At 46.8% G+C, this 27,325-nt stretch overlaps 1 protein-coding gene across 1 annotated transcript in view; it reads right to left on the minus strand.

Moving 5' to 3' along the window:
* The window catches only part of pyd (zonula occludens-like protein polychaetoid), a gene marked incomplete at its 5' end in the record, with an annotated part of 754,603 nt that overhangs the window by 150,841 nt on the left and 576,437 nt on the right, over nt 1-27,325 (minus strand). The window contains one exon of the mRNA XM_075893243.1: nt 20,169-20,264. Within this exon, the coding sequence (XP_075749358.1) occupies nt 20,169-20,264 (96 nt within the window). The remainder of the gene's footprint in view (nt 1-20,168; nt 20,265-27,325) is intronic.

The raw sequence follows: 27,325 nt of genomic DNA on the forward strand, positions 1-27,325 counted from the left end.
CCATATACCAACTTACCTGTGTATTGAAGGTTTCACCAGCTCCAAGTCCTCAAGAGGCCTCAAGTACACCGATTGGCCGAAATTCAAAATGTTAATGGAAGACTGCTGTACCGACGGCTCATCATATAACCTAGAGGACTCGATAAAGAATGTCCTGCAAATACCACGCATTCACTGTTGACTAGTCACAAGCGCACTGACTTCGACATCGAGCTTGAGAAACTTCGCGCAATACGCCGTCGTGCAGAACGAAGGTACCGACGGACCAAGTGCATGAATGATTTGAGGCTGGCTAGACGCATTCAAAAGAAAATGCAGCGGCACATGGATAAACTGGCTAGGCGACATTGCACATCCTTTTGCGAGTCGTTGGTTCTACGAAAGCCCCTATCACTGATATGGCGGACTGTCCGGGGTCTTAGCACAACCTTGGGTCAGCGACACCCGTTTACATCTCTGGCACTTCATTTTCGATGCAGAGATTGACGTCGCAGAATTTTTCTGTAGAAGAATTGCCAGTGATTCCAATTTCACAGTATCAAGAAGGGAACATTTGACAACCCACCGCCCTCACGTGATCCCCGTATGGAATGCCAGTTTTCTATGGATGAGCTAGAGGCGGCACTGGCACTGTGCAGGCATTCTTCAGCACCCGGACCTTACGCCATTACCTATCGTGCCCTTTGTAATCTTGGAGACGAAGCTCGGAAGGCACTCTTACGCCTATACGACGACTCCTGGCAGACTGGTACGGTTCCCCAGGCATGGAAGTCAAGTCGCCTCATTCAACTTCTAAAGGCTGGTAAATCTCCTTTGGATATTGCCTCATACCGTCCTATCGCACTTGCCAGTTGTGTGGAAAAAACGATGGAACGAATGATTCTAACACGAATGGAGTGGTATTAAGAGCACTACGAAATCTATCCAGTATCCATGACCGGATTCAGGCGTGGCCATTCGTCAATCCACAACATTGTTGATCTGGTGACATATGTTCAACACCAGAAAGCCTGTAAGAGGCTGTGCGCTGCCCTGTTTCTAGGCGTTAAGGGGGCTTACGACAATGTCACCCATGAAGCTATCCTTGGTGCTTTGGAAAAGTAGGTCTTGGTGGCAAGATATATATGTGGGTGTACAGCTACTTACAGCTGAGGTCATTTTACGTGATGACAGCAAATGGCCCAACACCTGATTATTACAGCAGCCGAGGAGTTCCTCAGAGAGGAGTGCTAAGCCCTACACTTTTCAATTTAACTCTCATTGGTCTAGACGAGCAGCTACCTAGCACTGTAGAACTTTCTGTCTACGCTGATGAGATCTGCATTTGGACATCAGGTGTGACAAGGCCTCAGCTTCGCGCCCGCCTTCAGAAGGCTGCTACAACGACGTCATGCTACCTTCGTAAACAAAGCCTAGAGGTGTCCTGCGGAAAATGTGCAGTGGTAGCGTTCACGCGGAAACCAATGTCTGCTTACAGCATATAAAGAATACATATCGTTCAGCAGAAGCCACAGGTTCTTGGGAGTTATGATAGACAGAAACCTGTCGTGGACTCCACACGTGAACTATGTGATGAAGCGGCTGATCGCAACATGCCACATGTTCAAATTCCTTGCAGGAAAGAATTGGGGAGTGCCCATACCATCTATGCTACAACTGTACAGAGTGCTGTTTATCGGGTTTTTACGGTACAGCTTACCTGCAATATCTGACACCGGCAAGACGAACCTGCGCGCAATTCAGAGCATTCAAGCCCAAGCACTTAAGATATGCCTTAAGATTACCCTGCAGAGCTTCAACGGCTGAAACCATTGCCATCGCTCACGATCACTCGATAAAGACGCATATTATTACCGAGACAATGCGCATGCACCTCAGGCATTATGCCAGGACCCCTTCTCACCACCTGGCGAGCCTACTTGCTGAAAGGCCCCGCACGACATACGGCACTATTGTCTACAAGCATTGTTCATTGTTTACTGAGACGTACGCACCTGCATCAAAGCCACTGCTTCCTCCTTGGAGCTTGAGAGGGCCGCCAGTTCACTTAATGATTCCAGGGATGAGGAGAAAATCGGACTTACCGACACATGCCCTGAAGCAACTGAGTCTATTCCTATTGGAACAAAACTACAGTAACCACATGCACATTTACATAGATGGCTCTACTACCCCGTCTAGTTCAGGTGGAGCAGTGGTTATACCATCACAAGGGGTAACTCGGTGTTTTAAGACTTCACATGTGACAACGTCAACGACGGCAGAACTCGAGGCTCTACGCAATGCACTGGAACTCATCAATTCAGAAGAAAGACCAGGTAAATGGGCTGTGTTTTCTGACTCAAAACCAGCGTTACAGTGCCTGATATCAGTTCTCCGACGCAGATGCCACGACCAGTTGACCTACAAAACCGTGAAACTTCACCACCTTTTAATACAAAAAGGCCCCGACATCGTCTTTCAGTGGCTACCTGGGCATTATGGTACAGGCGGCAATGATTCTGCAGATCATGTTGCTCGTACGTCACATAAAGAAGCGAACAGCGTTCAGATTCCGCTTTCAAGAGCGGATGCGGCGAGGCAGATTCGTCAACTGGCCCGCAGTCTCACACTGACTGAGTGGAACACACCAAGCATACGACGGACAAGACTGCACGAGCTCTACCCTTCACTACAGCTCCGGCCTCCACCCGGCCTACATCGACGTGCAGCGTCGCTTCTCTATTGCCTTTGGCTGGAAGTTGCTTTCACGAAAGCTTATACCACGTTAATCGGAATTACTGACAGTGCGGCGTGCCATGTTTGCGGCACCGACGAAAATATCGAACACCTGCTGTGCCATTGTCCTCGATTTGCCTCAGATAGAAAAATACTTGCCAATGCAATGCGGCGACGACTCGATGATCGGCCTCTTTCTGTGCAGGTGCTATTACAGCAACGTCTACATGCCTCGACAGCCCACAAGGCAGTGAAAGCCCTGCTGTGTTTCATGCGAAAGACAGGCTTGTGTGAACGCCTTTGACATGCGGTAGAGTTCTACACGCTGCAGTAAAATTACTGTCAGTCTCTCCCCCACCTTTTTCTTTTTTCTTTTCCCTCTTTCTTGTCCCCTTCCCTAATCCACCAGTGTAGGGTAGCCAACCGGATGTCTTTCTGGTTAACCTCCCTGCCTTCTCCCCTTTTGTTGCTTCCTACTTCTGTGGAAGTACAGCGTGCAGTTTGCTCATGACATTGCGTAGGCGAAGTGCATGGTTGCTGCAAGCTATGGAGGCCTCCTCTGAGCCACGGGCAAAGAGCTCTCCTGGCATCCTGAGTGCCATGCCGTAGACCAGCTCAGCGGCGCTGCAGCCAATGTGCTCTTTCAAGGTGGATCTTATACCCAAAAGAACAAGTAGGAGGGCGTCCACCCAGTTGTGTTCCTTCATTGCTCTGAGCGCAGCTGCCAGCTGGTGGTGAAAGCGCCCCGTCATGCCGGTGCTTATGGGGTGGTACGCCGTCATGCGTATGCGTGAGGTGCCCATGAGCTGACCGATTGCAATGAAAAGGACTGATTAAAATTGTCGACCGCGGTCTGTTGTTATCATGGAGGGCACCCAAAAACGGGCTACCCAGTGGTACAGGAAAGCACTCGCAACCGTCTTGGCGGTGATGTCCGCGATAGAAATTGCCTCCACTAAGCGGGTGAACCTGTCGACACAGGTCAGCATGTAAGCCTTTCCGGGACGACGATGTCCAGGTGGACATGATCAAAGCGAGAATCAGGAGTGGGGAGTGTTCCCAGTGCTGTTGAGGTATGGCAATGTATCTTAGAGCGCTGGCAAGCTACACATTCATGTGCCCAGCATCAGACATCCCGATTTACGCCCAACCGAATTTGTATCTTAGAGTGCTGGCAAGCTACACTATCATGTGCCCAGCGTCGGACATCCAGATTTAGGCCCAGCCTAGCAAAACCTTCCGTCACCAGTCATTGGGTGGCTCTAATCTTCGGATGAGGCAGTCTAAGTCTGTGCAAGGACTCAAACACAAGAAGTCAGAGGCTTGCGGGCACGAACGGGTCAGTTCTACTGGAACTTGTACCACAGCAAACCTGTCTTTGGATCCGCAAACTGGGATCCACTCGATATTCAGGGCAATGGTCGCGGTCAACAGGTGTTTCAGTTCGTCATCTTCACGTTGAGCGGCTGCCGAAGTGAGAAAATCGACCTGTATTGTGAGCATGACGGCGTTCACAGAATTTCTTGAGAGGGTGTCCACTACCTCATTGTTGCTGCCTTCGACGTGGCGGATATCAGTCGTGAACTCTAATATATCAGACATTTGGCGCTGTTCACATGCTGTGTGCATCCCAACGTCAGAGCTTAGCGAGCATAATGCATAAGTAGGCAACTTGTGGTCGATGAGAACAGAAAACTCTACACTTTCCAGGAAATAGCGAAAATGTCGTATGGCAGCGTACACGGCCAGCAAAGCACTCCCGAAAGTGTTGTAGTGGCTCTGGGTAAGCATTAGCTTCCTCAATAAAAAAAGGAAATCGGGCGCCAGATTCCCTTAACAAGCTGCTATAATACGGCTCCAACGGCTGTATCAGAGGCATCCATTATTATGCTCTGCGAGACACCGGACCTGGGGTATTCAAGGAGTGTGGCATTTACTAAGGTGTAAATGCCACAAAAACCTCACAAAAAGCTTCTTTTGCTTCTTGAGACTAGGAGAGGGTGTCTGGGCCATTCTGTGAAGTGGTAAGCAGGTCATGAAGAGGTTGAAAGATCTGAAAATAGCGTGAAACGGGGGTACAAATTTACCAAACCCAGAAATCCCGAAGCTCGCGCTTGGCAGTCGGTTGCGGAAATCCTTGCACAGCTTCAACCTTGTTGGGTTGTGGAAGAACTTCTGATGCGAAGATGACGTGAAAAGAAATGAGAGCTGTCGCACACCGAGCTTGCACTTGGCCATGTTCACGACCACCCTATGCTTTACTAAGCGCTGCAAAACGATGCACACATGATTCACATGCTCTTCCGGAGTACTGCTAGTGACTAGCAAGCCATCAAAATAGGCGTGGCAGAAGTTGAGCAGCGTATAGCACCGCCCATAAAGCATGTGAGGCAGCTGGTGAGCAGCTGTTTCAGCGTTGTGTACGCGTTGTCTGCAGGTGGAGCGACCAGCAGATCATGTATTTTGCTGACTATTGCCTGTGGAAGGCTAGAAACCATGTGGTGGTACTTTGTTAGCTCAGCAGCAATATGACGAGCGGTGAATTGGGAGTCCACCTGCAGAAACCATAGTTGTGGCTCCGCTGTCCAAAACGGCGGGAGACTGATGTCGACGGCGGAGAATGCCGGTGCATAAGGGAAAGTCTTCATGACATTGATTGCATAAAAAGGGCGGTAAGCCTCGTCCAGATCACCACTGTTGGGACGCATGTTCGCGCAGGAGAAGCATACACGAACGTGCGGCATGAATCCCAAACATCAACTGATTTTTTTTAAGTTCTCTGGAGGCTCCAGAGAGCAGCGGAGAGTGGCGCTGCTTGGCGGCTTGGCTTATTGGCTTGGCTGCTGCCACACCCTGTTCATTTGAGCTAAAGTGCTTGCTTGGGCTTGTTCGTACGACATATTGGAAGAAAACAGTATGAAAAATGAGAAACAAGACAGAGATGTACACATACAAAGTGCTGACTTGGAACATACGTTTACTATTTAAACTACACAAATATACCTATGCTGTGGAACAAAAAGAGAAAAAATAAAAGTGATAGTCGAAAATAAATTATGTTTTTATGATGTTGATACTTCACTTATCTTCAACTCTCACTTTTGTTTCTTCTTTTGTCATTCCACTGCATAGGTATTTACATGCGTGGTTTGAAGAATAAACTTTTGTGGTAAGTCAGTGATCTGTATATGTCCTTTTTTGTCTGGTTTCTTGTTTTTCGTGTTGTTTTCTTCCAATATGTTAATTTGAAGGTTACGATACCGGAAACCGTGCCCAACCTAATCAAATGTGAAGTTATTGGGAGTATAAAGCAAACAACAAACAATTACTACTTCACGACCCATGTCCCAATGTCATAAATTCTTTTCACTACAGTGTAGGCATCTTGGCAAGTGATGTGGCCAGCCTCTATCCATTCTGATGTAGCCAGTGAGGTTTGTGAGATGTTCAAATGACTGCAGCCACTATTTTTTAAGTGAACCCTGCAGCCACTACTTTTTAAATGGCCCAGTCAGTTTGATTACTATAGTGGGTCCGCTCAGTCTTCATCCTCCCACCTCAACTGATGTATCTGTGACGTCACGCCAGCCGAAGCCGCCGTTATCACCACTGGTTCTTTTCCTTCCCTTTCTTGTAACCCCTCTCGCACAACGCTACGTTTGTCTTGGCCCAGCCACGGTCCCGGCGTGTTCGTTTCAGTGGCGACGAGGGTGGGACGAAAGCGGTGCGTCAACTTCATCCGTCATGACCGCCACACCCACGGGAAGATACGCCAGCCCACCGCAGTTCGACGAGACGAGCGACAAGTGGCCCACATACCAGGTTTGGCTGGAAGCCTTCTTTGAGGGAAATGGCATTACGGAAGACAACCAGAAGCGGGCCCTGCTGGTGAAGGCAATGTTCACCCACACCGTCGACGTACTCAGCGGACGTTGTGCTCCGGATAAGGTGAATGAACTTACGTACCCACGAGTGATAGCTTTGCCTAAGCAGCACTTCTCGCCACAACCGAATGAGATAGCACAGTCTTATAGGTTCTTCACCTGCAATCAGCTGCCCGGCAAACCGGTCAAGAATTTTATCGTGGCGATGCGACAGATAGCGGACACCTGCAATCTTGGTGCTTTCTTGGACAGAATGCTACGAGATCGCATCGTGTGTGGTCTGCTTAACGTCGGAGTGCGTCGGGAGCTGCTTACGAAACCACAGCTAACAAGGAGCGAAGCGGAAGAAATTGCGATATCTACCGAAATGGCCGAGGCCAACGCGCAAGCGATTGTAAGCCCCACTACTGAGGCAAGTGTGCATGCGCTGGGAGGCCAGTCCTACCACCCACGAAGCCGGCCACGGATTGTTGCGTGCTACCGCTGCAGAGAAAAAGGGCATGAACCCGAGGATTGCCGCTTTCGCTCGGCGTCATGCTTCAAATGCAAACAACGAGGTCATATCGCTCGATCCTGTTGCCGTCATGAGAGTGGGTTCAGGGTGGTACCACCAGAATGCCAAGTACACGCCTTGTCACGGGAGGAAGACACTGACACAAACGGTATGTTCGCACCAAAAGCAGCGGGCAGTCACATTGGCCACGTTGGCATTACGCAACCCATCGTGTGCACCTTGGATTGTGGTGGAGTTCCAGTGAACATGCAGGTCGACACAGGCTCGCCGGTATCGGTCATCGCGTGGCCCACATATGAGCGAAACAAAACAGTGTGGCCGAAGCTGCGTGGTTCGCCATTGAAACTCACCTGCTTCCTGGGACGTCTTCCAGTGCGGGGACAACTTCAGCTCAAGGTTTCGTGTGGAAACAGGTCGACGACTGGATCTTTGCATGTCCTTGGTTTCTCTGGCCAAAGCTCTGCGGACGCGACCTGATTCAAGCGTTCTACATGCTCGAGGCACTGGTAATGAACGTGAACACGTCAGGTGAGCAAGTGCCGTTACTCGGTGCTGACGACGTGAACGTGGACCGGTTGTTAGCAGAATTCGCTGATGTGTTCGCGCCAGGTTTAGGGCTCATAAAAGGGCCACTGGTAAAATTTGAGATGCGAGAAAACGTGGTGCCAAAATTTTGGAAAGCACGCGAAGTTCCGTATGCTTTTAGGCCGAAGGTCGACGCGGAACTGGACCGTCTTCCGGGCGCTGGTATTATTATACCGGTGCCTCATGCGGAGTGGGCAGCGCCAGTGGTACCGGTAGTGAAACGGAATGGCTGCATTCGCCTTTGCGGCGATTTTAAGCTAATGGTCAACAAAGCCTGTCGCACTGAGCAATATCCGTTGCCACAAGTGGAGGATATCCTGGCTACATTAAATGGTGGTGAAGATTTTACCACGATAGACTTGCGGGAGGAATGCAACCAGCTTCCGTTGGATAAGAAAGCCATGCAACTCACGACCATAAACACGCATAAGGGACTGTCCAGCTTTACTTGCCTGCCTTTTGGGGTAGCATCCACGCCGGCCGTGTTCCAACGGCGTACGGAGACTATTTTGCAGCGACTTCCGGGTGTTCAGGCCTACCTAGACGACGTCATCGTGGCAGAGAAACGCAATGACTGTACCACCCTGCAGGAAGTATTCAAGCGTTTCCAGAAATACGGCGTGCGCCTGAACGCAGACAAGTGCAAGTTTCGCCAAACACAGATGGATTTTTCGTGGCATCGAATCAGCACTCGAGGTTTTCAACCAAAGACGGAAAACATAAACGCCGTTCTTAAGGTTCAGGCACCATGGAACCCCACAGAATCAAGGTCCTACCCCGGCATGGTAACGTACTACCACAAGTTTCTTCCCAATGCATCGACCGCCATGGCACCCTTATATCAACTACTTCGAAAGAAAGCTAAGTGGGAGTGGGGTACCGCTCAACAACATTCATTCAGTAGTGCGAAAGACCTTCTGAAATCCGCAGACTTTCTGGTGCATTTTGACCCACACAAGTCGCTAGTCCTAGAATGCGATGCCTTCCCATACGGAATCGGCGCAGTGCTTTCACACGATGTCGGGGGCGGGGTACTTTGGCCCATAGGGTTCCGCTCTCAGTTATTGACTGTAGCTGAGAAAAATTACTCGCAGCTGGAGCGTGAAGCCGTGGCACTTGTTTTTGGTGCATCAAAATTCCGACAATACTTGCTCGGCAATACTTTCACATTGATGACAGACTATAAGCCGCTTGTCGGACTTTTTCACCCAGACAGGCCAGTGCCCGTGAGGGCCGTGGCGCGAATCCAGCGATGGGCCCTCCTGCTGAGCGCATACGATTACGTCATCGAACACCAGCCCGGGAAAGACAACATTTCAGCCGGTGCCCTCAGCCGACTTTCCACGTCAGCAACTTCCCAGCCAGAGACACAGGAAGAAACTGTGGACGGTGAGTATGTCCTGTTTACGGAGAACCTCAATGATGGTGTCATGTCTGCAAAGCAACTGGGCACTCCTACGGAGCTTGATGATAATTTAGCAAAGGTGCAAAAATGGGTGCAGGAGGGATGGCCAAGAAATTTGGGGCCTAAGGACCAGCACTTGATGCCATACTTCAACCGGAAAGCTGATATAACGGGAAGTTATGGGCTCCTTTACTGGGGCCATCGCGTGATCATCCCTAAGAGTGCCCGAGCAGTAATGTTACGTCTGCTGCATGATACTCATCAAAGAATTTGCTCAATGAAGCGGCTAGGGCTCTCCTTAATGTGGTACCCCCCAGATCGATAATGAAATTGAGCACATGGTTAAGTCCTCTACCAGTTGCATCCAAGCTGTCCCTATGCCCACAAAGAAACCCCCTGTTGCATTGCCGGAAACCGATGAGCGTTGGTCAAGGCTGTATATTGTCACAGGTAATGGATATGAGCCATAACTGTAGCGAGAAATCCTTGGAAGTATAGAAAGAAGAGGACTTTGCTTCCTGATCTGGGAGCAAGCAAGACATCGATTCGTGGCTGTCTGTTATTTCGTTCGTGGCACTGGTGGAGGTGCTGGGTAAATGCGCCTCGGCTGCAGATTTTTAGCCAACACACCGAGCTACTTGGAGACAGCTACAGCTCCCACGGCAAGAAGCAGCTGCCCCCTGCGAGGACTATTTCCCGAATACGGTCCTCTCTCTCAAGACGAGATGGCAACCTCGACTACCAACCAGGCGAGTCAGACCAACGACGCCTATTCTCTTCTCCCGCATGTTTTTCATGCGCCGCAAACACCACACTCATTTCATGGAGACATTTATGAGGATGTTGATGACCGGCTTGATCACTTCGATCGAGTTGCCAACATCAACGAATGGGATGAAGCTCGAAAGCTGCGAAGAGTTTACTTTGCGTTGAAAGACTCTGCCAAAACGTGGTATGAGAATCACGAGGGTTCCTTTGCAACGTGGCAAGAGTTCAGCCGACAGTTTCACGAGGCATACTGCAGCGCCGAAACGAAAGAGAGAGCGTAGCAGGCCATCTCGACCATCTCGAACCAACGACCTAACGAGAGGGTTTCGATGTTTGTCGAGGACATGCTTTGACTCTTCAAGCGTGCTGACCCTGTGCAATGTCTGAGGAAAAAAGATGCGGCATTTAATGCGTGGTGTAAAAGAACAACTCTTCCCCAGACTCGTGCGCAATCCACCGACGACTGTGGCTGAGTTCATAAATGAGGCAACCACAATGGAACGTACTCTACAGCATCGGTTGTCACAATATGAACGCCACGACGTCACGACTGCTGCATGCTATATCGGGGCTGACAGCGAGATGAATGCCCTCGCAGAGTTCGTAAGAAACATTGTGCGGGACGAGCTGCACCAACTCCAAGCAGCGGGACCCCAACCAACAGTAAATGCTCTCGCAGACCTAATCCAAAACTAGATCCGACAGGTGGTCACCCCACTCGTGCCAACAAGATCTGAGGCCCCTGTGCTGACTTATGCGGCGGCCCTGCGATCTCCGGCACCACATGTTCCTGATCCTACAATGCGGACAATGGATCAGACTAGCCATCGATTCCAGGGCACCTCTTCGACTCCGCCACCCGCCTCAAGGTTTCTATGTGCACCCACTTATCATCCGCCTGGATCGCGACAGAACGCCACAAAGGCCAGCGTGTGGCGTACGTCAGATAACCGTCCACTCTGCTACCACTCTGGTGAAGCGGGTCACTCTACCGCAATTGCCAGTACCGCCAACTTGGTCTCTGTGGCTTTCACCCTGATGCTCAGTGCCCACGTTACGGCGAGCGTCCCCGCGACATCGAAGCGCACCTTACGGGCCAGCAAGCTCCTCGTCTTGGTCACCGCCCCCAATCACGATCACCATCACCTCGCCGCCCCACGTCACCTACCATTCCCTCGTCATCTTACGCTCCTTTCAGAGGCCGGTCACCGAGTCCCCACAGGGGAAACTATAAAACGCTGCTCCTGGGGGTGAATCCGCGTCTCAACGAACTGTCAAAAAGCCTCCCTCGACGCAAAGACCCGACGAAGACTGTTCTGATATTTCAGTCGTTTCCGAAAGTCTTAAGACTGTTTCTGCTGACATCATCCTACACATCGATAATCACGTCGTCACTGCCCTCGTCGACACCGGCGCCGATTATTCAGTTATGAGCAGTGCCCTGGCATTCCAACTGAGGAAGGTAACTACCCCTTGGCAAGGACCCTTGTTGCGCACGGCAGGGGGCCACCTCGTCACGCCGACTGGAATGTGCACAGCCCGTGTTCGAGTCTATGCTTCGACGTTCACAGGGTCTTTCCTTGTATTGCCTGTGTGCTCCCATCCACTCATTCTGGGACTGGACTTTCTTCGCGAACATGGTGCAATTGTTGACCTACGAGACTTGCAGGTGTCGTTCAAGGACCCGTTTCATTCTAAACCTGAAAATGCCCACTTATCGAAGGCTGCCCTACGTGTATCCTCTGAATATGTTACTCTGCCCCCACGCAGCAGCTTCTTTATCAACGTTGAATGCGACCAAGACGTCCCCGATGCTGTAATTGCGGAAGGAAATTTGTCCCTACTATTTTCACAACAAATATGCATTGCCCGGGGTATTGTTCAGCCCAGGAGGAAGCAGGCTTGCCTATTAGTCACAAATTTCAGCGAGGAATATCACCATCTTACGAAACACACTGGAATCGCATACCATGAGGATATTGCCGACGTCCCTGGTCCTTCAACACTATCTTCCCTTTCGTCGTGAGACCATTGTGCCATGACATTTGCAAGCACTCTCGACGTGAACCAGGGTCTACCATCCTCACAATGAGAACGTCTTCTAAAGCTACTTGACTCATTTCGGGACTGCTTCGCTACGACTTCGAAAGTGAACCAAACACCGCTTGCCATCATCTTTGAGCCTACCGAGAGACCCATTCGACAGCACGCCTACAGAGTCTCGCAAAAAGAACAAGACGCTATACACCAACAGGTCCAGCAGATGCTCAAGGACGATATCATCCAGCCATCTACCAGTTCCTGGGCGTCCCCTGTTGTGCTAGTAAAGAAAAAAGATGGTACCCTGCGATTTTGCGTCGACTACCGAAAGTTGAATAAGATCACGAAGAAAGACATGTATCCTTTACCGCGAATAGATAACTCGCTGGACAGCATTCGCAACGCTCGTTACTTTTCTTCCATGGAGCTACGCAGTGGCTATTGGCAAATTTCTGTTGATGAGCGCGATCGCGAAAAGACCGCCTTCATTACTCCTAATGAACTCTACGAGTTCAAGGTCCTTCCCTTCAGCTTATGCTCGGCGCCAGCTACTTTTCAAAGAATGATGGACACGGTTCTTTCTGGGCTAAAATGGCAATCATGTCTCGTCTACGTTGACGATCTGGTCGTCTTCTCGGACACGTTTGAGCAGCACGTCCAACGCTTACAGACAGTTCTTCAGGTGATTCGAACAGCTGGACTTTCTCTCAAACCGTAGAAATGCCACATTGCTTTCGAGGAACTTAAGTTTCTTGGTCACGTTGTCAGCCACTCCGGTATACACCCAGACCCTGAGAAAACAAAAGCTGTTGCCGCATTTCCTGTCCCAACGAACAAACGCGATCTCCTCCGATTTCTGGGACTGTGCGCATATTACAGACGCTTCGTCAAAGGCTTTTCTAAAATGGCTGAACCACTAAATGAACTTACAAAAGACGGCATACAATTTGTTTGGGGTCAGAATCAGCATCACACTTTTGACAAGCTACGAAACCATCTCCAAGCCCCACCTGTACTCCGTCACTTTGACGACAACGCTACCACAGAGCTACACATAGATGCCAGCAACGTCGGACTTGGAACTGTAGTGGTTCAATGGCAAAATGGCGTAGAGCGCGTGATTGCCTATGCAAGTCGAACACTATCATCTGCAGAGAAAAACTACTCTGCAACAAAAAAAAATATGCTTGGCTGTTGTTTGTGCTATAACAAAGTTTCGGCCTTATTTGTACGGTCGACCATTCAGGGTAGTTAGAGACCACCATTCTTTATGCTGGCTTGCCAACCTCAAAGATCCTTCCAATTGTCTAGCACAGTGGAGCCTTCGGCTGCAAGAATTCGACGTTACAGTCATTCACAAGTCAGGATGCAAACACACCAATGCTGACTCTCTCTCACGTGCGCCAATCGGAAGTACGAACGTGGACGTTGAAGAGAACGATACATTCCTTTTCTCTGTATCAGCAACCGACTTGGCTCAACAACGCGATGACATGTAGCTCAGCCCACTCATTGATTACCTCGAAGGCCGAAAAAGCAATCTTCCTCGAAACTTCGCACGTTCGCTGGCCTCGTTCTGCATCAGGGATGGAGTCCTTTATAAGAAAAACTTCGACCATACCCAGGCTACTTATTTACTGGTTGCGCGGACCTCGCTTCAGGACGATATTTTACATGCTTGTCAGGACGAACCATCATCCGGACACCTTGGCTACACGCGCGCCTTGGAAAGAATTTGCCGCTCATACTACTGGCCATGCCTCGCGAAGACAGTCAAGCAGTACGTCCGAACATGCCGCGACTGCCAACGCCGTAAGACTCCACCTGTCCGACCAGCAGGACTACTACAGCCTATCGCCACGCCGAAAAGACCATTCCATCAAATTGGCATTGGCTTGCTCGGATCGTTTTCCACGTCTTTGCCTGGAAACCGGTGGATTGTGGTTGTCACCGATTATTTAACGCGTTACAGCAAAATAAAGGCCCTGCCTAAAGCTACCGCAGCCGAAATCGCCCAGTTTTTCATCACCAGCATTGTACTTCGTCACGGAGCGCCAGCTGTGATCGTGGGACAGCATTCACCGCAGAGATGCTTCAAGAAGTGCTAAGCCTAAGTGGTACAGAACATCGGAAAACCACGGGTTATCACCCCCAAACAAACGGACTCACTGAACAGTTGAACAAGACCATTGCAGATATGCTGTCAATGTATGTGGCCGTTGATCACAAGAACTGGGAAAATATACTTTCTTACGTAACTTTGGCTTACAAAACAGCAGTCCAAGAGAGTACAGGTTTCACCCCATTCCACTTAGTTCATGGCCGAGAGGTTACTACAATGCTCGATGCAATGCTCCTACCCAACAACCTAGGCACGTTCAACGCGGACGCTGCCTTGTTCGTTCAACGCGCCGAGGAGGCCCGTCAACTCACCCAATGCCGTATTCAGGCTCGCCAAACTACCGACGCACGTCGCTACAACCTTACACACTGAGAGATTACCTTTTAACCCGGCGATGAAGTTTGGGTGTCGACACCTATTCGACAGCGTGGTCACTCTGAAAAGTTGCTGCGGCACTACTTCGGCCCACACAAAGTTCTACGCCGACTCAGTGACGTTACATACGAAGTTCTCCCTGAGGGCACCTCAAGACGTTCCCGTCGGTTTCCACAAAGCGATGTGGTGGATGTGTCAAGGCTCAAGCCATATTTCTTGCGTCAGCAATCGAACGTGGACTGACTTACCATGCAATAACTACTTCTTGCCACTTTTGTTTCTTTTTGATTGTCTTGTGTTTTAACTCCTTTCCTTATTGAATACTTCCATGATACCAGCCTATTTTTTTTCCTTACGACGCAGTTGTTAGATTCCGTGGTAGCGGCTTGTCTTTCTCATTTTTTTTCAACGCTCATCACCAGCATCGAGACAATGCTTTTTGAGGAGAGGGAATAATGTCACAGGTAATGGGTATGAGCCATAACTGTAGCGAGAAATCGCTTGAAAGTAGAGAAAGAAGAGGACTTTGCTTCCTCGCTTGGGAGCAAGCAAGATGTCAATTCGTGGCTCTCTGTTATTTCGTTCATGGCAATATCGATTTTGCGGGGCCAATCGATGGTCACATGCTACTGATTGTGGTGGATTCACATAGTAAGTGGATAGAAGCGATGCCCATGAAGAGTTCCACCACACACACCACCATAGAGGCTCTGCGCACCTCGTCCAGTACATTCGGGTTGTCCCGGACGCTGGTATCCGATAATGGCCCACAGTTTACAAGTTGGGAATTTAACACCTTCACGAAGCTGATTAATACAGCACATCTCCGAATAGCACCGTATCACCCCCAGTCCAATGGGCTCGCGGAGCGGGCTGTTCGTACTGTGAAGTATTCATTGAAGAAGAATGTACAAGGGTCACTGAAAACCCGCTTGGCTAGGATTTTGCACAGGCACAACAGGACGCCTCAGGCCGGGGGCCGGACACCAGCGCAACTTCTAATGGGCTACGATCTTCGCTCCAGGCTGGACAACGCAGTGCCCATTCCGCCCTCACCAGTTTACCGTTTCCCCCTCGATGGGGGGCAGCCCAGGGAGCTAGTCTGGGTGAGGAACTTCGTGCGAGGCGAGCTGTGGACTCCAGCCAGCATCACATCGACACAGAGCCCGCCTGGTGAATGCCGATGGTCCGGAGGGGGAAACCATTCGGCGCCCAGGGGCCCTAGCAGGAGGAACACCGAGGCGAGCGCCAACAAGGAGCGGGATCGCCAGGAGCCCCTCAATTCCGGCGTTGCGTCGCTCGGGTCGGCAACCCGAACCCCCAGACCATTACTCACCATAGGGGGGCATAGGGGGGCAGCGGAATGATGTATCCGTGACGTCACGCCAGCCGAAGCAGCCTTTATCACCACTGCTTCTTCTCCTTCCCTTCCCCGTAATCCCTCTCGCACGCTACATTAACCCACGCTATGGGAATAAATGTTTGTGTTGGCCCAGCCTCGGCCTCGGCGCGTTCGTTTCATCAGCTACTCCTTTTTAGGGCTTGGATTGCACGTATACAAGGGGCATAATTTCTAGTAACAGGGTTTTCACACAATATTTGACTGAAAGTTCAAGGGCTTTTCAAGAATTTTAAGGCTGCCAATAAGAAAAATTCAAAGAGTGTTAACGTAATTTATTTTTGCACATGAATTAAAAAAAGGAACTGCACTTTCATACTATTTTTTTTTTCAAGAGCAGCTATCTCGGCCTCTTTTGTTTTTCTTTAGCTGTTTGACAAAAATCATTGGCCTTGACAAGACATTTCTGGCTTCGGCATCTTTCAAAAAGCGATCCACTGACTTCAGCGAGCCATTCAAAGTTTTCTGGAGCTTTGTCTTCCTCTTTCGCATGCCCTGTAGCTCGAGCTCAGGCTCTTTTCTTTTCAAAGTTACTTACTGTGCCACAGCTTGCTTATTTTGTTCTTCCATGTGTAAAGCTTATCTATGCCTGGCTTGGCACACTGATGACTTCAGTTCTTTCAACAGTGGAATGTTAAGCAGCCCACCATTGGTTGGGAATTCATGGCTTCACAGATGACTCGTTAGAAGATAGTATACGAGAGCTCTGCCAGTAATTGATTGATATGTAGGGTTTAACGTTCCAAAACCACCTTATGATTATGAGAGACGCCGTAGTGGAGGGCTCCGGAAATTTTGACCACCTGGGGTTCTTTAACGTGCACCCAAATCTGAGCACACGAGCCTACAACATTTCCGCCTCCATTGGAAATGCAGCCGCCGCAGCCGGGATTCGATCCCGCAACCTGCGGGTCAGCAGACGAGTACCTTAGCCACTACACCATCCTGGACAACTAGCAGACTTAGGCAAGACATGACGTGCATCTCATGTTTTGCCCAGTCGTGGCTGGGAACGTGTCTTGCACGTACCAGTTGCAGTTATTGCGGGAACAGAATGGAAATTAGGTACTATTCCATGCGGGAGCGCAACATTCTGCCTGCGTGGGTATTATAGCACCTGTTTCGATGGATCGTAGCATTACCTGCACCTCTTCCACATCACGGAAATGACCTAGCTCGAGACAGTGCAGAGATAGTAGACAAGCGAGATTTAGAAACCGTAGCTTGACTGAGTGATGCGTTGAAATTGGACTCATTTCCAATTGATATTAGTTGCTAACAAGGATTACACAATCGACAAGTTTCAAGAGCTCTTCAACTTACATAGCCAATAACAAGAATATTGCAGGATTTTAAAGGGCTGTGCAAACCCTGTATAAACTACTGATGTCCCCAGTCAGATCTCTCTCAAAATGTTTACATTCAAACCATTAATATGGCATACAACCTGCAGCAGAATCACATTTCGATTCTCCATAACTTGCCCTTTTTTTGTAACATCCATCACCGAGTGAAAAATTTGCTGTAGTTGAATGTGATAAAAGCAGCTTTGACAAGCAGTATCTCAGTTTCACTTGCCTTGAAAAAGGGCGAGACTACTGATTTGCAGCAAAACGGTAAGTTGAGCAAAGCTGTGGGAATTCATCTGGAACATAGTTACAGCACAACACTAGACATAGACAAGAAGAAAAAAAATGAACAACATGGCACCGACATCCTGAAATGAGCATGCCAAAGGCCAACTGAAGAGTAAATATTGAAGCTCAACATTACCACAGGCATTAGCGAACAACAGTAGAGCAGAAACACTTTGTACTGTTTTAATGACTTTAACATAAAGATTTGTAAATATTTAAATATTTTTAAATAGTGTTTGCTATTTCAATTTGATTCACACTATAATTTTTACTATTCGAACTTCCCAAAAACAAATGCAGTCAACACACTTTTAAAAATGACCCCTTGAAATTTTTACTATGCTTCGCCTTATTACATTCTCATACTGCGGCAAAGCTGCTTCTCATGCTTCGCAACAGTCGAACTTTTTAAAAAAAATTTATTAAAAGTGGCCCCTTCAAATTTTTTGAACACTTTACCTCAACACATTTCAATATTGCGGCAAAGCTACTTTCAAGCTCTGCTATGGTTGCAAATGTATTGACTCAAGAAAGTGGTGGTTTCTATACGGGAATGATAGATTTGAAAGAGGTGGGGCCTCCACTATTGTTGTTTTGAACCTGAACTTTAGGCAGAAAGTCCATGAAATCGTACTACAAAATTTTTAGCATTGAAGAATTTCAGATGTTCTAGTATGTTGATGTCTACCAGGCAGACTTGGAACTCCTAACTGAAGGTAAATCAAGGGTATTGTTCTGCCACATCAGTTAGGCTTCCACAGAACCTGAAACTGGAGGAGAGGCTGAGCAAATAGCATTTTTGCCTTTCATGTGTGAAGTGTCGTTGGCAACACTTTGGTTGTTCTGAATCCTGTTCTAATACAATGCGACCTCTCTGTCGCCTCATTCTTGACAAGACAACTATAAAATACCACCCTGCCAACACTTCGTAAACCTAGAGCAAAGAAGCACTTTCATGTAGCTATATCTCATAAAAATATGCTCAGGAATCTTCTCTGAATTTTTTTTCCTTGCAGTTTTGCTGCTAAATATAAAAAAAAATTGGACAAATATTAAAAAAATATTCTATTCGATTCACACTCCCACTTCAGTATTCAAAATCGCTTCACACCCAAAAGTTCGCTATTCGTACAGGTCTACTTTAATGACTTCTACTATGTTTGCTGTGTACCTTAAAAACTTACTTGCTATCGGAGATCATAATCATAGCAACCACGGTTTCGTGCGCAACAGAACAGTAGTTTAGTTTTTGATCTGTACTTGCAGACCATGTACGAGGCTGCAAAACTGTGTTGCTGCTATCTGTGATTACGTATATGGAAGCTTTGTCCACAACGTTCCGGCCAGCAATATAGCTTTGAGTCAGCGAGTGTTGAATGCGCGCTTACTTTGGTGATCGCCCATGATCGCATCAATGCAACTACATTTGTGCTTGCAGCAGTTGCAGCAGAATGTAGTTATGCTTGGACGCTGGCCACACATATGCCTCTACAATGCTGTGGTTTTCATTCACGATCCATTTCTAGTGATTAGAGCACTGTTGCTAGTGATTCATTGCTAGTGATTAGAGAATTTTTGTGGCCCGAGCCCGGCCCGAAAACGCCGTGCTCGGCTCAGCAAGTTCGGCCCGGTGTTCTTAAATATGGCCCCCTGCCCGGCCCGGCTCACTTCAGCCAAATATACCTTGAGCAGGCACTGTCCGATCTTCAGTTATTGTGAAGATACCTCCCGCATACCTCTAGAGTGAAAAGCTAAGTGGAAACAGAACCAAGAGACTTCCCCAAAAAGAAAGAAGGAGAGTCATGCTGGCCATTCCACGAACGCGGCTAGGGTGCGTGGTGCGAGCTCATCAGATGCTTATGCCCGAACTTTCAAGGCATCAGATGCTTATGCCCGAACTTTACAGAGCCTGGAAAGTTTCCTGGCTCTGCAAGATGACCAATGTTTTTCTCAGGAGAGCTCCTGCCTACATTGTGAACCATAAGAAGAAGTTTGAAGCTGTCAGATAGGCGTGGTGTACGAGATCCCTTTGTCATGTGGTAGACCTTACGCAGGCCAGACCGAGCAATGCTTGAATGACAGGCTAAGACAGCATAATAACAACGTCAAAAATGGCCTGAAAAGGCCACTTCGCGGTACACTGCCAAGATTGTCATTGTGTTCTTTACTTTAGCGCAAGCGTGCTAGTTGCCCGAAACCCTGATGAATCAGTACGACAAATCATTCAGGCCAAGAAAATAATCGAATCAGGTGATCTATGAGTCAGTGTAGCCTCCATTTATTAACGCAAAAAGAGTTATGCTACTTGAATGTGACTGCGCATTGAGGCCTGGTAATGGCGCTTGTGGTGTATAAATATGTTCTGTGCTATTTCAAAATAAATCTTTGTTTGAAGTGCTGCTCTGTGTGTGTGTACCTTATTCTCATCTTTGTCATATTCGCACCTTAAACTTCAGATCTGTTAAACAAACAAGCTCAGTTTGCCATTTTTACTTTGCCATATTTCGTCAATGACTCAATTTTTTAATTGGCTCAGATGGTGTAAGTAATAGAGTTAATAGAAGTGAATTATGAAATTGAAATTTAGCTTTTGTAGCGATTAAAAAAACCCAGAAATTGAAACAAGTCAAAGCATATTAATAAATGGATTCCAAATACATAATGTCCCAAATTTCCAGACAATGTTTCATGACAGCGTTAATGAAGCATGTAAAGACTTACCCAAAGGGCGCCGTCCATCATTTGCAAGTGGTGGCCGAGTGGCTGGTTCTTCGTACATGTCTGTCTCAGGGCGTCCATAAGGTATCCGTGTCTCAACTGCACAAGATTGCAAAAATGTGCAGTTCCAAAAGCAACAGTGAAGTTCAAAAGAAGTTGGGCTCCAATGAGCGGCACTCAAAAACTCTCAGTCAACATTATGAACCTATGCAGGGGCGGAAGCGGGTGTCAGTGTTCTGGAGCAGCTTAGCGGGGCAGTAATGATGCTGCTTGGAGCGGAGCGGCACTTAAAACTCTCAGTCAACATTATGAACTTATGCAGGGACGTAAGCGGGAGTCAGTCTTCTGGAGGAGCATAGGGGGGCAGTAATAATGCTGCTTGGAGCTGCCTTGAAGCAGTAAAAGAGGACTTTCAAAGTAGCTTTGCACCATCCAAGATCTATTTTAAAGCAATGCAAGTAAGTTTTGGAGAAATTTTTGTATGGTCAAACTGTGCAACGATGTTCGTTTCCTAGTAATCTACAGAAACAAGTATTGGTACCATAGTTTCCATGGTACCAATACTTGTTTCATAAAACACATGAACAAATTCACTGATTGCCAAATAAGTGTTTATAAGGTCTTTTTAATGCTCGACAGACAGGACACTGCATTAACCAGAGATTATTGGAACACAAAAGATCGCTAAACGGAGGCTCCCCTTATAATCTTGCTTCACAATGTCGAGAACATAAGTGGATGCCAATGTTCGATGAATGCGCAGTTTTGTACCAGCAGAGGATTGAAGAAATGCACCTGATAATCGAGTCACAGCATATCAATAATGTTGGCAGCACAAGCATACCCCAACTGTCCATCAACTTGCGTAAAGATGAAATAAAATACCTTAAAAGTCATCTTTCACATAAAATGACGGCAAACAGTGCAAAAATGGGATGAAGAAGAAATGACCACACAACACAAACGCTGATGAACAACTGTGTATAAGTTTATTAGATTGGGAAATACATAGCTGAAAAAAAACACAATACTATAATCATCACGTGCACATAAAGATGAAAAGCAAGATAAATCTGCCATGAATTCAAATGTCCCAAGTACAGCTCAAAAACATATCTTTTTCTAGGAGGGAGAGTGAGGGCTCACTGATGCACATGTTTCCTTTCTTTTTAATATGGAAAGCCTCATTGATTTCAGGCTCAATCCTGTGATGATATCGTGATACCATATTGCAAGTATAAAAGAGCCGGGCGCAGCTACACGAGGAACTATGAGCTGCTAAGGTGCTGCTTGGTGAATTCCTGAGATTGTTGGTGTGTTTTCTCAGGCGTTTGTTCAAACGGCCTACGGTCTGTTCGTTATCGGTGAGGCCACATGACAACAGAATGCTGTACACTGCATTGCCAATGCACTTCACGTATTTCGTCCTGTGTTTCTTGAGGCAGGCATGCTCCTTGAGGTTGTCAGTGTTCACTTTCTTGCAGAGGCGGCAACGCTTATGGGGAGTTCGAGAAAATGAGCTTTACGCCTGCTTTGCTGACGATCAGAAGAATGGTAAGTAGGAGGATTTGATAATGATCCATAATGTACCTGCGCGAAAAATGAACGAAAACACTACAGGAGAGAAAAGGACAGACAAGCGCAGACTATCAACTAAAGCTTTATTCAAAGACTCAGGCTATATAAAGGACAGAATAAAAAGCAAGAGAGTGCAAAAGGGAAGGAAAAACAAGGCAAAAGGGACCCAATCAACAAGAACCCAGGCCACATAAACCATAGCACACCCGTCATAGAGGACCGAGATAGCTTTACTCTTCATCATGTAAAGCAACAAAGGAAACACTGACGCAAGACTCAGATTTTTTGTGAATGTGCGCACTCTCAATAAGCTATTGACGATACGGTTGTTTTCCCCCCTTCTTATCGGGCTTTTCGTCGTGACAGGAATACTAGAGGAGGAGGAGTAACTATTTTGGTCAAAGACGATATCCCAGTCGTGCTTTTACGTCAGCCAGAAAATATTGAATGCGTTACTTTAAAGGTTACATGCTGGAATATTTCATTGTTGGTGTTTGGCTTGTACCGCCCTCCCAATTCATCCCCTCAGTTCTTACATGACCTCTGTGAACACATGTCTTCATTTTCTCATGACAAAATTTTTCTTGTTGGAGATTTCAACCTGCCTGAAATAGATTGGGTGAATGAATACCCTGGTCCCGATTTAAATACAAATTCTAATTATATAAGTAATATCATGTTGTACCACAACTTGAGGCAGGTTGTCAATCAACCGACACGTGTTCATGGTACGTCAGCTACGGTACTTGATCTTGTCTTTGTCAGTCAAACAATCAGTGATTTTTCTGTATCGGTTGAACCAGGTATATCTGATCACCACATGGTGTATTTTTCCTGTCCAATACAGTCTTGTAGCATCAATCCATGTAAAAGGGTGACTGTTAAAGATTTCTCGCGCGCCAGAGACGAGAGTGTGTTGGACTTCCTTGATTTTAGTCTCAACAGTTTTCATGGTGACGATGTTATCAGTCTTTGGAAAAAGTTTATAAACATATGCATGTACTGTATTAATAATTTTATTCCTGAGAAAACAAAGAAAATAGCAAAGAAAAATCCCTGGATGACGCGAGAAGCGCTACAACTGAAAAGAAAGATTAAACGCTTAAGACGACAAGGCGCTTCTCGTGATACTATTCTAAATATTCAACCTAAATTAAATGAAATAGTGAAAAACGCAAAAGAAAGGTACTTCCACCATACGCTGCCAGGTTTTATGCGAAATGCCCCGGAAAAGTTTTGGAGGTACTTAAAAGAAAAAACAAGGTCAGTTGACCAAATTGTACACGAGGGATCCCTAGTCGTCGAGAAGCAAAGCATTGCTGATCATTTCAACAAATTTTTTCATAGTGTTTTTTCCCGTTCTTATGATCTGCCGTTAATAAAACATATGCCTCACATTATACCACCCGATATAGTATCGCAACCAGGGGTAGTTTCTATGTTGCTCAATCTGAAAACTAAGTCATCACCTGGTCCGGATGCTTTACCAAATGCTTTTCTGCGCAGATATGCAGAAAAGTGGTCCCATTTTCTAGTTGTCATTTTTCATGCATCGTTATCTTCTGCAGTTCTTCCTAGCGATTGGTTGAAAGCACGTGTCGTACCTGTGCCTAAGAAAGGAGATGCAACACTTTTAACTAACTATCGTCCGATTTCACTAACATCCTCTTCGTGCAAGCTGCTTGAACATATCATAGCAAACGAGATTAACAAATTCCTTTCTGATAGAAATATTCTCTCTAACTACCAGCATGGCTTTCGTAAAGGCTTTTCTACGGTTACCCAACTGACTTCTATCGTTCATAATTTTGCGTCTGTCCTTGACAAATCTGGGCAAATTGATGTAGTTTTTTTAGATTTTAGGAAAGCGTTTGACCTTGTTTCGCACTGTAACCTTATAAAAAAACTCGAAATGATTAACTTGCCAGCATATTTAATTAATTGGATTTCTGCCTACCTGACTAACCGTAAGCAATTTGTTGTTATCGATGATAAGTTTTCGGGTGAACTTCCGGTAACTTCGGGAGTCCCACAGGGCAGCATTTTAGGACCTTTGTTATTTTTAATTTACATTAATGACATCACTGACACAATTACAGAGCCTGTTCAAATCAGATTATTCGCCGATGATTGTGTGGTGTTCAATGAAATAACTTGCAGTGACGACCAAACTGCACTTAATTCTAACCTTCAAAATATCGTATCTTGGTGTGAAAAATGGAATATGGAATTAAATGTAGAAAAGTCTGTCTATATGAAAATCACCAAAAAGGTTAAAAAGTTATCCTTTCCATATAATATCGCTTCCAAAGCCCTAATTGAAGTTAATCGATATAAGTACTTAGGTGTTACTATTACTAACAATTTATCCTGGAATACGCATATCTCTAACATCTGCAAGTCGTCTTTCCGTAAGCTCTGCTTTTTGAGGCATAAATTAAAACAGGCTCCCCACAACACTCGTCTAACAGCTTATTACTCGTTAATCCGTCCCAAATTAGAATATGCATGTACTGTGTGGGACCCTTACACCAAACGTAACACTGACGCATTAGAAATGATACAACGTAAAGCAATAAGATTCATTTTCTCCAAATGCCGTTCAACTGATTCCCCATCAACCCTAATGCTAACTAATAGCATTCCAACATTACAACTACGGCGTAAAATTCTCAGACTAAAATTTATGTTCTTGCTGAAAAATAACCGTTTATCCCTTAACCCGCAGCCTTTCATAACTCCGCTCGAAGCACGCCGGACAAGGCATCGCCACGCTGAATCCCTAACGCCTTATAGCACTAAAACTAACGTATTTAAGTATTCATTTTTTCCACGTACAATATCAGACTGGAACAACTTGCCTTGTGAACAGCTGTCCAATATTGATGCTATTTCTCAGTTAAGATGTTAAGTTTTTTATGCTTTGTGTATGCCTTGTGTATGCCTTTTTGTTCTTGCCTTGTATTTGCTTTGCATATGCTTAGTTTTTATGCCAACTTTTGTATTGTTTCTTTTCCCGTTCCATACTTAGAATGTTGTTTCCCTCTGGTTATTATAATTTGTACTTCCCATGCCCCTCCTGCTTGGGCCCTTACCTGGGCCTGCAGTATGTCATAAATAAATAAATAAATAAGTTTGCACGCTCTCCGATTCTTATGTCGGAGCAATAGAAAAATGTCACTAAAGAACGGAGTGCAGCCACCTTTCTTGCAGTGGCTGCTTGCTGAAGGCCGGATGGGCCTTAAAGAGAATTATACTATTTTTGTAGTATCGTGCGGCGGATTTACCGCACATAGAACACAAGACACGGCGCTGAAGCACTGGCCGACGAGAAGTACGCAGCAGCCTGTAGCCAAGCAGGAACTCCTTTATTATATACAATGCTGCGCACATATACACAGGGTAGCACCCGCTGAGGGCAAAAATACTTTAAAGGAAACTGAAACCAAAACGCGAATGCTTAGAACGCCAAAGCTCATTGCGTCCTGAAGTGCTCCCTTGCGGAGCAGCAAGTTCGATATGTGAGGATGAACCTGCTGACTCGCTTAAGCGCTGCTCAGGCACAGCTGAGAGCATACAGGAATAACTGGAGTCCAACGACTCGCTTAAGCGTCCCTCAGTTTCAGCTGGGGACGGAGAACCCTGACGGGAAACATGGCAACCTGAAGGTTCGGAAGCATGTCCATTAGTGTTAGGAAGGATACTGGCATGGGGACTGGGCTCGTCGGTCAAGTAATATGTAGCCTGAGATGAGTCCAAGATTCTGTAGCGTGCTCGGTGCACGATAAAACTATGGTGACTGGGCACCACAGCCGGATTTGAAACTGCTGCCTGAATACCATTTCCGCCAGGGAAAGATGATGATGCTGCAGAAAGAGGGATAGAAACCGATCGTGGAACCGAGGCAGAGTATTGTGACTGGTTTTGCAAAGGTATTGTAGAGTGCAAGCATGAAGGTGGTTCCCGTTCAGAATAGATGATTACAAGTTTAGAAGCATTCCAAACTGATCCACCACTGAGCTTAAATGCCTGGAATCCCACTGTCGACATGACGGTAAACAGACTTTTATAGTTGTGTTTTTTCCCAGGAACACATACTTTGACTCTTTGGCCAACCTGATGACTGGAGGGTTTGGCTTCTCACTTCTGATCCACATAGTTCTTCATGTACTCCTGTCTATTAAAAACTCGCATCTTTAAGTTATCGTTTGAAAATGACTAAAAAGTAGAAGGCAACGGCAGATCGGTTATTTCAACCGCTGTGCGAGATTGACGCTTATGAAGCAACATCGCAGGAGACAATCCTGTAGTTGCCTGAGCAGAAATATGGTAAGTACCCAAGTACTCCGTAATCGCCTTCTTTGGAGGATGTTTTCCTAGTTGGGCTAGTTGAATGTACTCTTTCAGGACCCTGTTGAACCGCTCAACCTGCCCATTGGCTTGAGGATAATAGTTGGAAGAACAGAGGTGTTGAATAGCTCGTTCGGAAAAAAAAGTTCAAAACTGACGAGACTTGAACTGGGGGCCGTTACTAAGCATGTTGGAAAACCTACATGGCAGATGACTGCATCAGACGTAACATCTCGAACTAAACCAACTTCAGGCCATTTGGAGTTATAGTCAATCAAAGTGACTGCAAAGCGACAATTTAAGGGAACATTTGAAAGGGGACCAATAATGTCCATGCATAACTTCTCTAATGGTTTCTCAGGAAAAAAAACTGGTTGTAGGGGTGCAAAGACAGGTTTCGCCGATTTGTCGGCAGCCTGACAGATGTAACAGTTCCGAACCGCACTTTCTACTTGTTTGTCAAGGTACGGCCACCAATGTCTGTCATGAAGCAGCTGCTTTGTACGAATTATGCCTGAATGATTCTCATGGGCTAACTGAATTATTTGCGCCCTGCAAGTTTCTGGAACTGTAATACGTTCCTCGCAGAAAATGAGCCCATCGGCATAAAACAGTTCGTCTCTCACTGCAAAGTAAGGTACAAGTACTGAAGTCAAATGCTTCTTGGGAGGCCAACCCTGAGATGTATTGAATAAGCTGCTCGAAGGTACCATCATTAGCAGTAGCTGCCTGTAACTCATCCTTATTTAAGCATGCAGCAACCAAATAAATTATTTCTTCTTTCGGCGCTTGTGCTGGCGGAAGCTGGACTGGCAGCCAAGATGATGTGTCCGCTAAGACCTTATCGGCACCTTTGCAATATTGTACAGAAAAGTTTCAATATAACAGCCGTGCGCACCATCGAGAAATTCGCAAGGAGTGTCACCCCCTCGCGCCAGCTGACAGCAAAGTAGTTGAAGCCTGGTGGTCAGTCCGTAATGTAAAATGCCGATCCCAAAGATACACATGCCATTTTCCTATAGCAAACAAACAAGCAAGAGCTTTGCGCTCCCCTGCTAAATACCGGCATTCCGCCGGGGACAATGTTCTAGATGCAAAAGCAACAGTTAGCAGCTGATCTCCTCTCTGTTATTGAAGCACTGCTCTGATGCCGACATTGGATGCATCGGTGGTAACCACAACTGGAAAATTGTTACCAAAAATATTTATGACTGGGCGGTTAGCAAGTAGTT

The sequence above is a fragment of the Rhipicephalus microplus genome, chromosome 4, assembly GCF_043290135.1.
Source record: "Rhipicephalus microplus isolate Deutch F79 chromosome 4, USDA_Rmic, whole genome shotgun sequence".
NCBI classification, from domain to species: domain Eukaryota; kingdom Metazoa; phylum Arthropoda; class Arachnida; order Ixodida; family Ixodidae; genus Rhipicephalus; species Rhipicephalus microplus.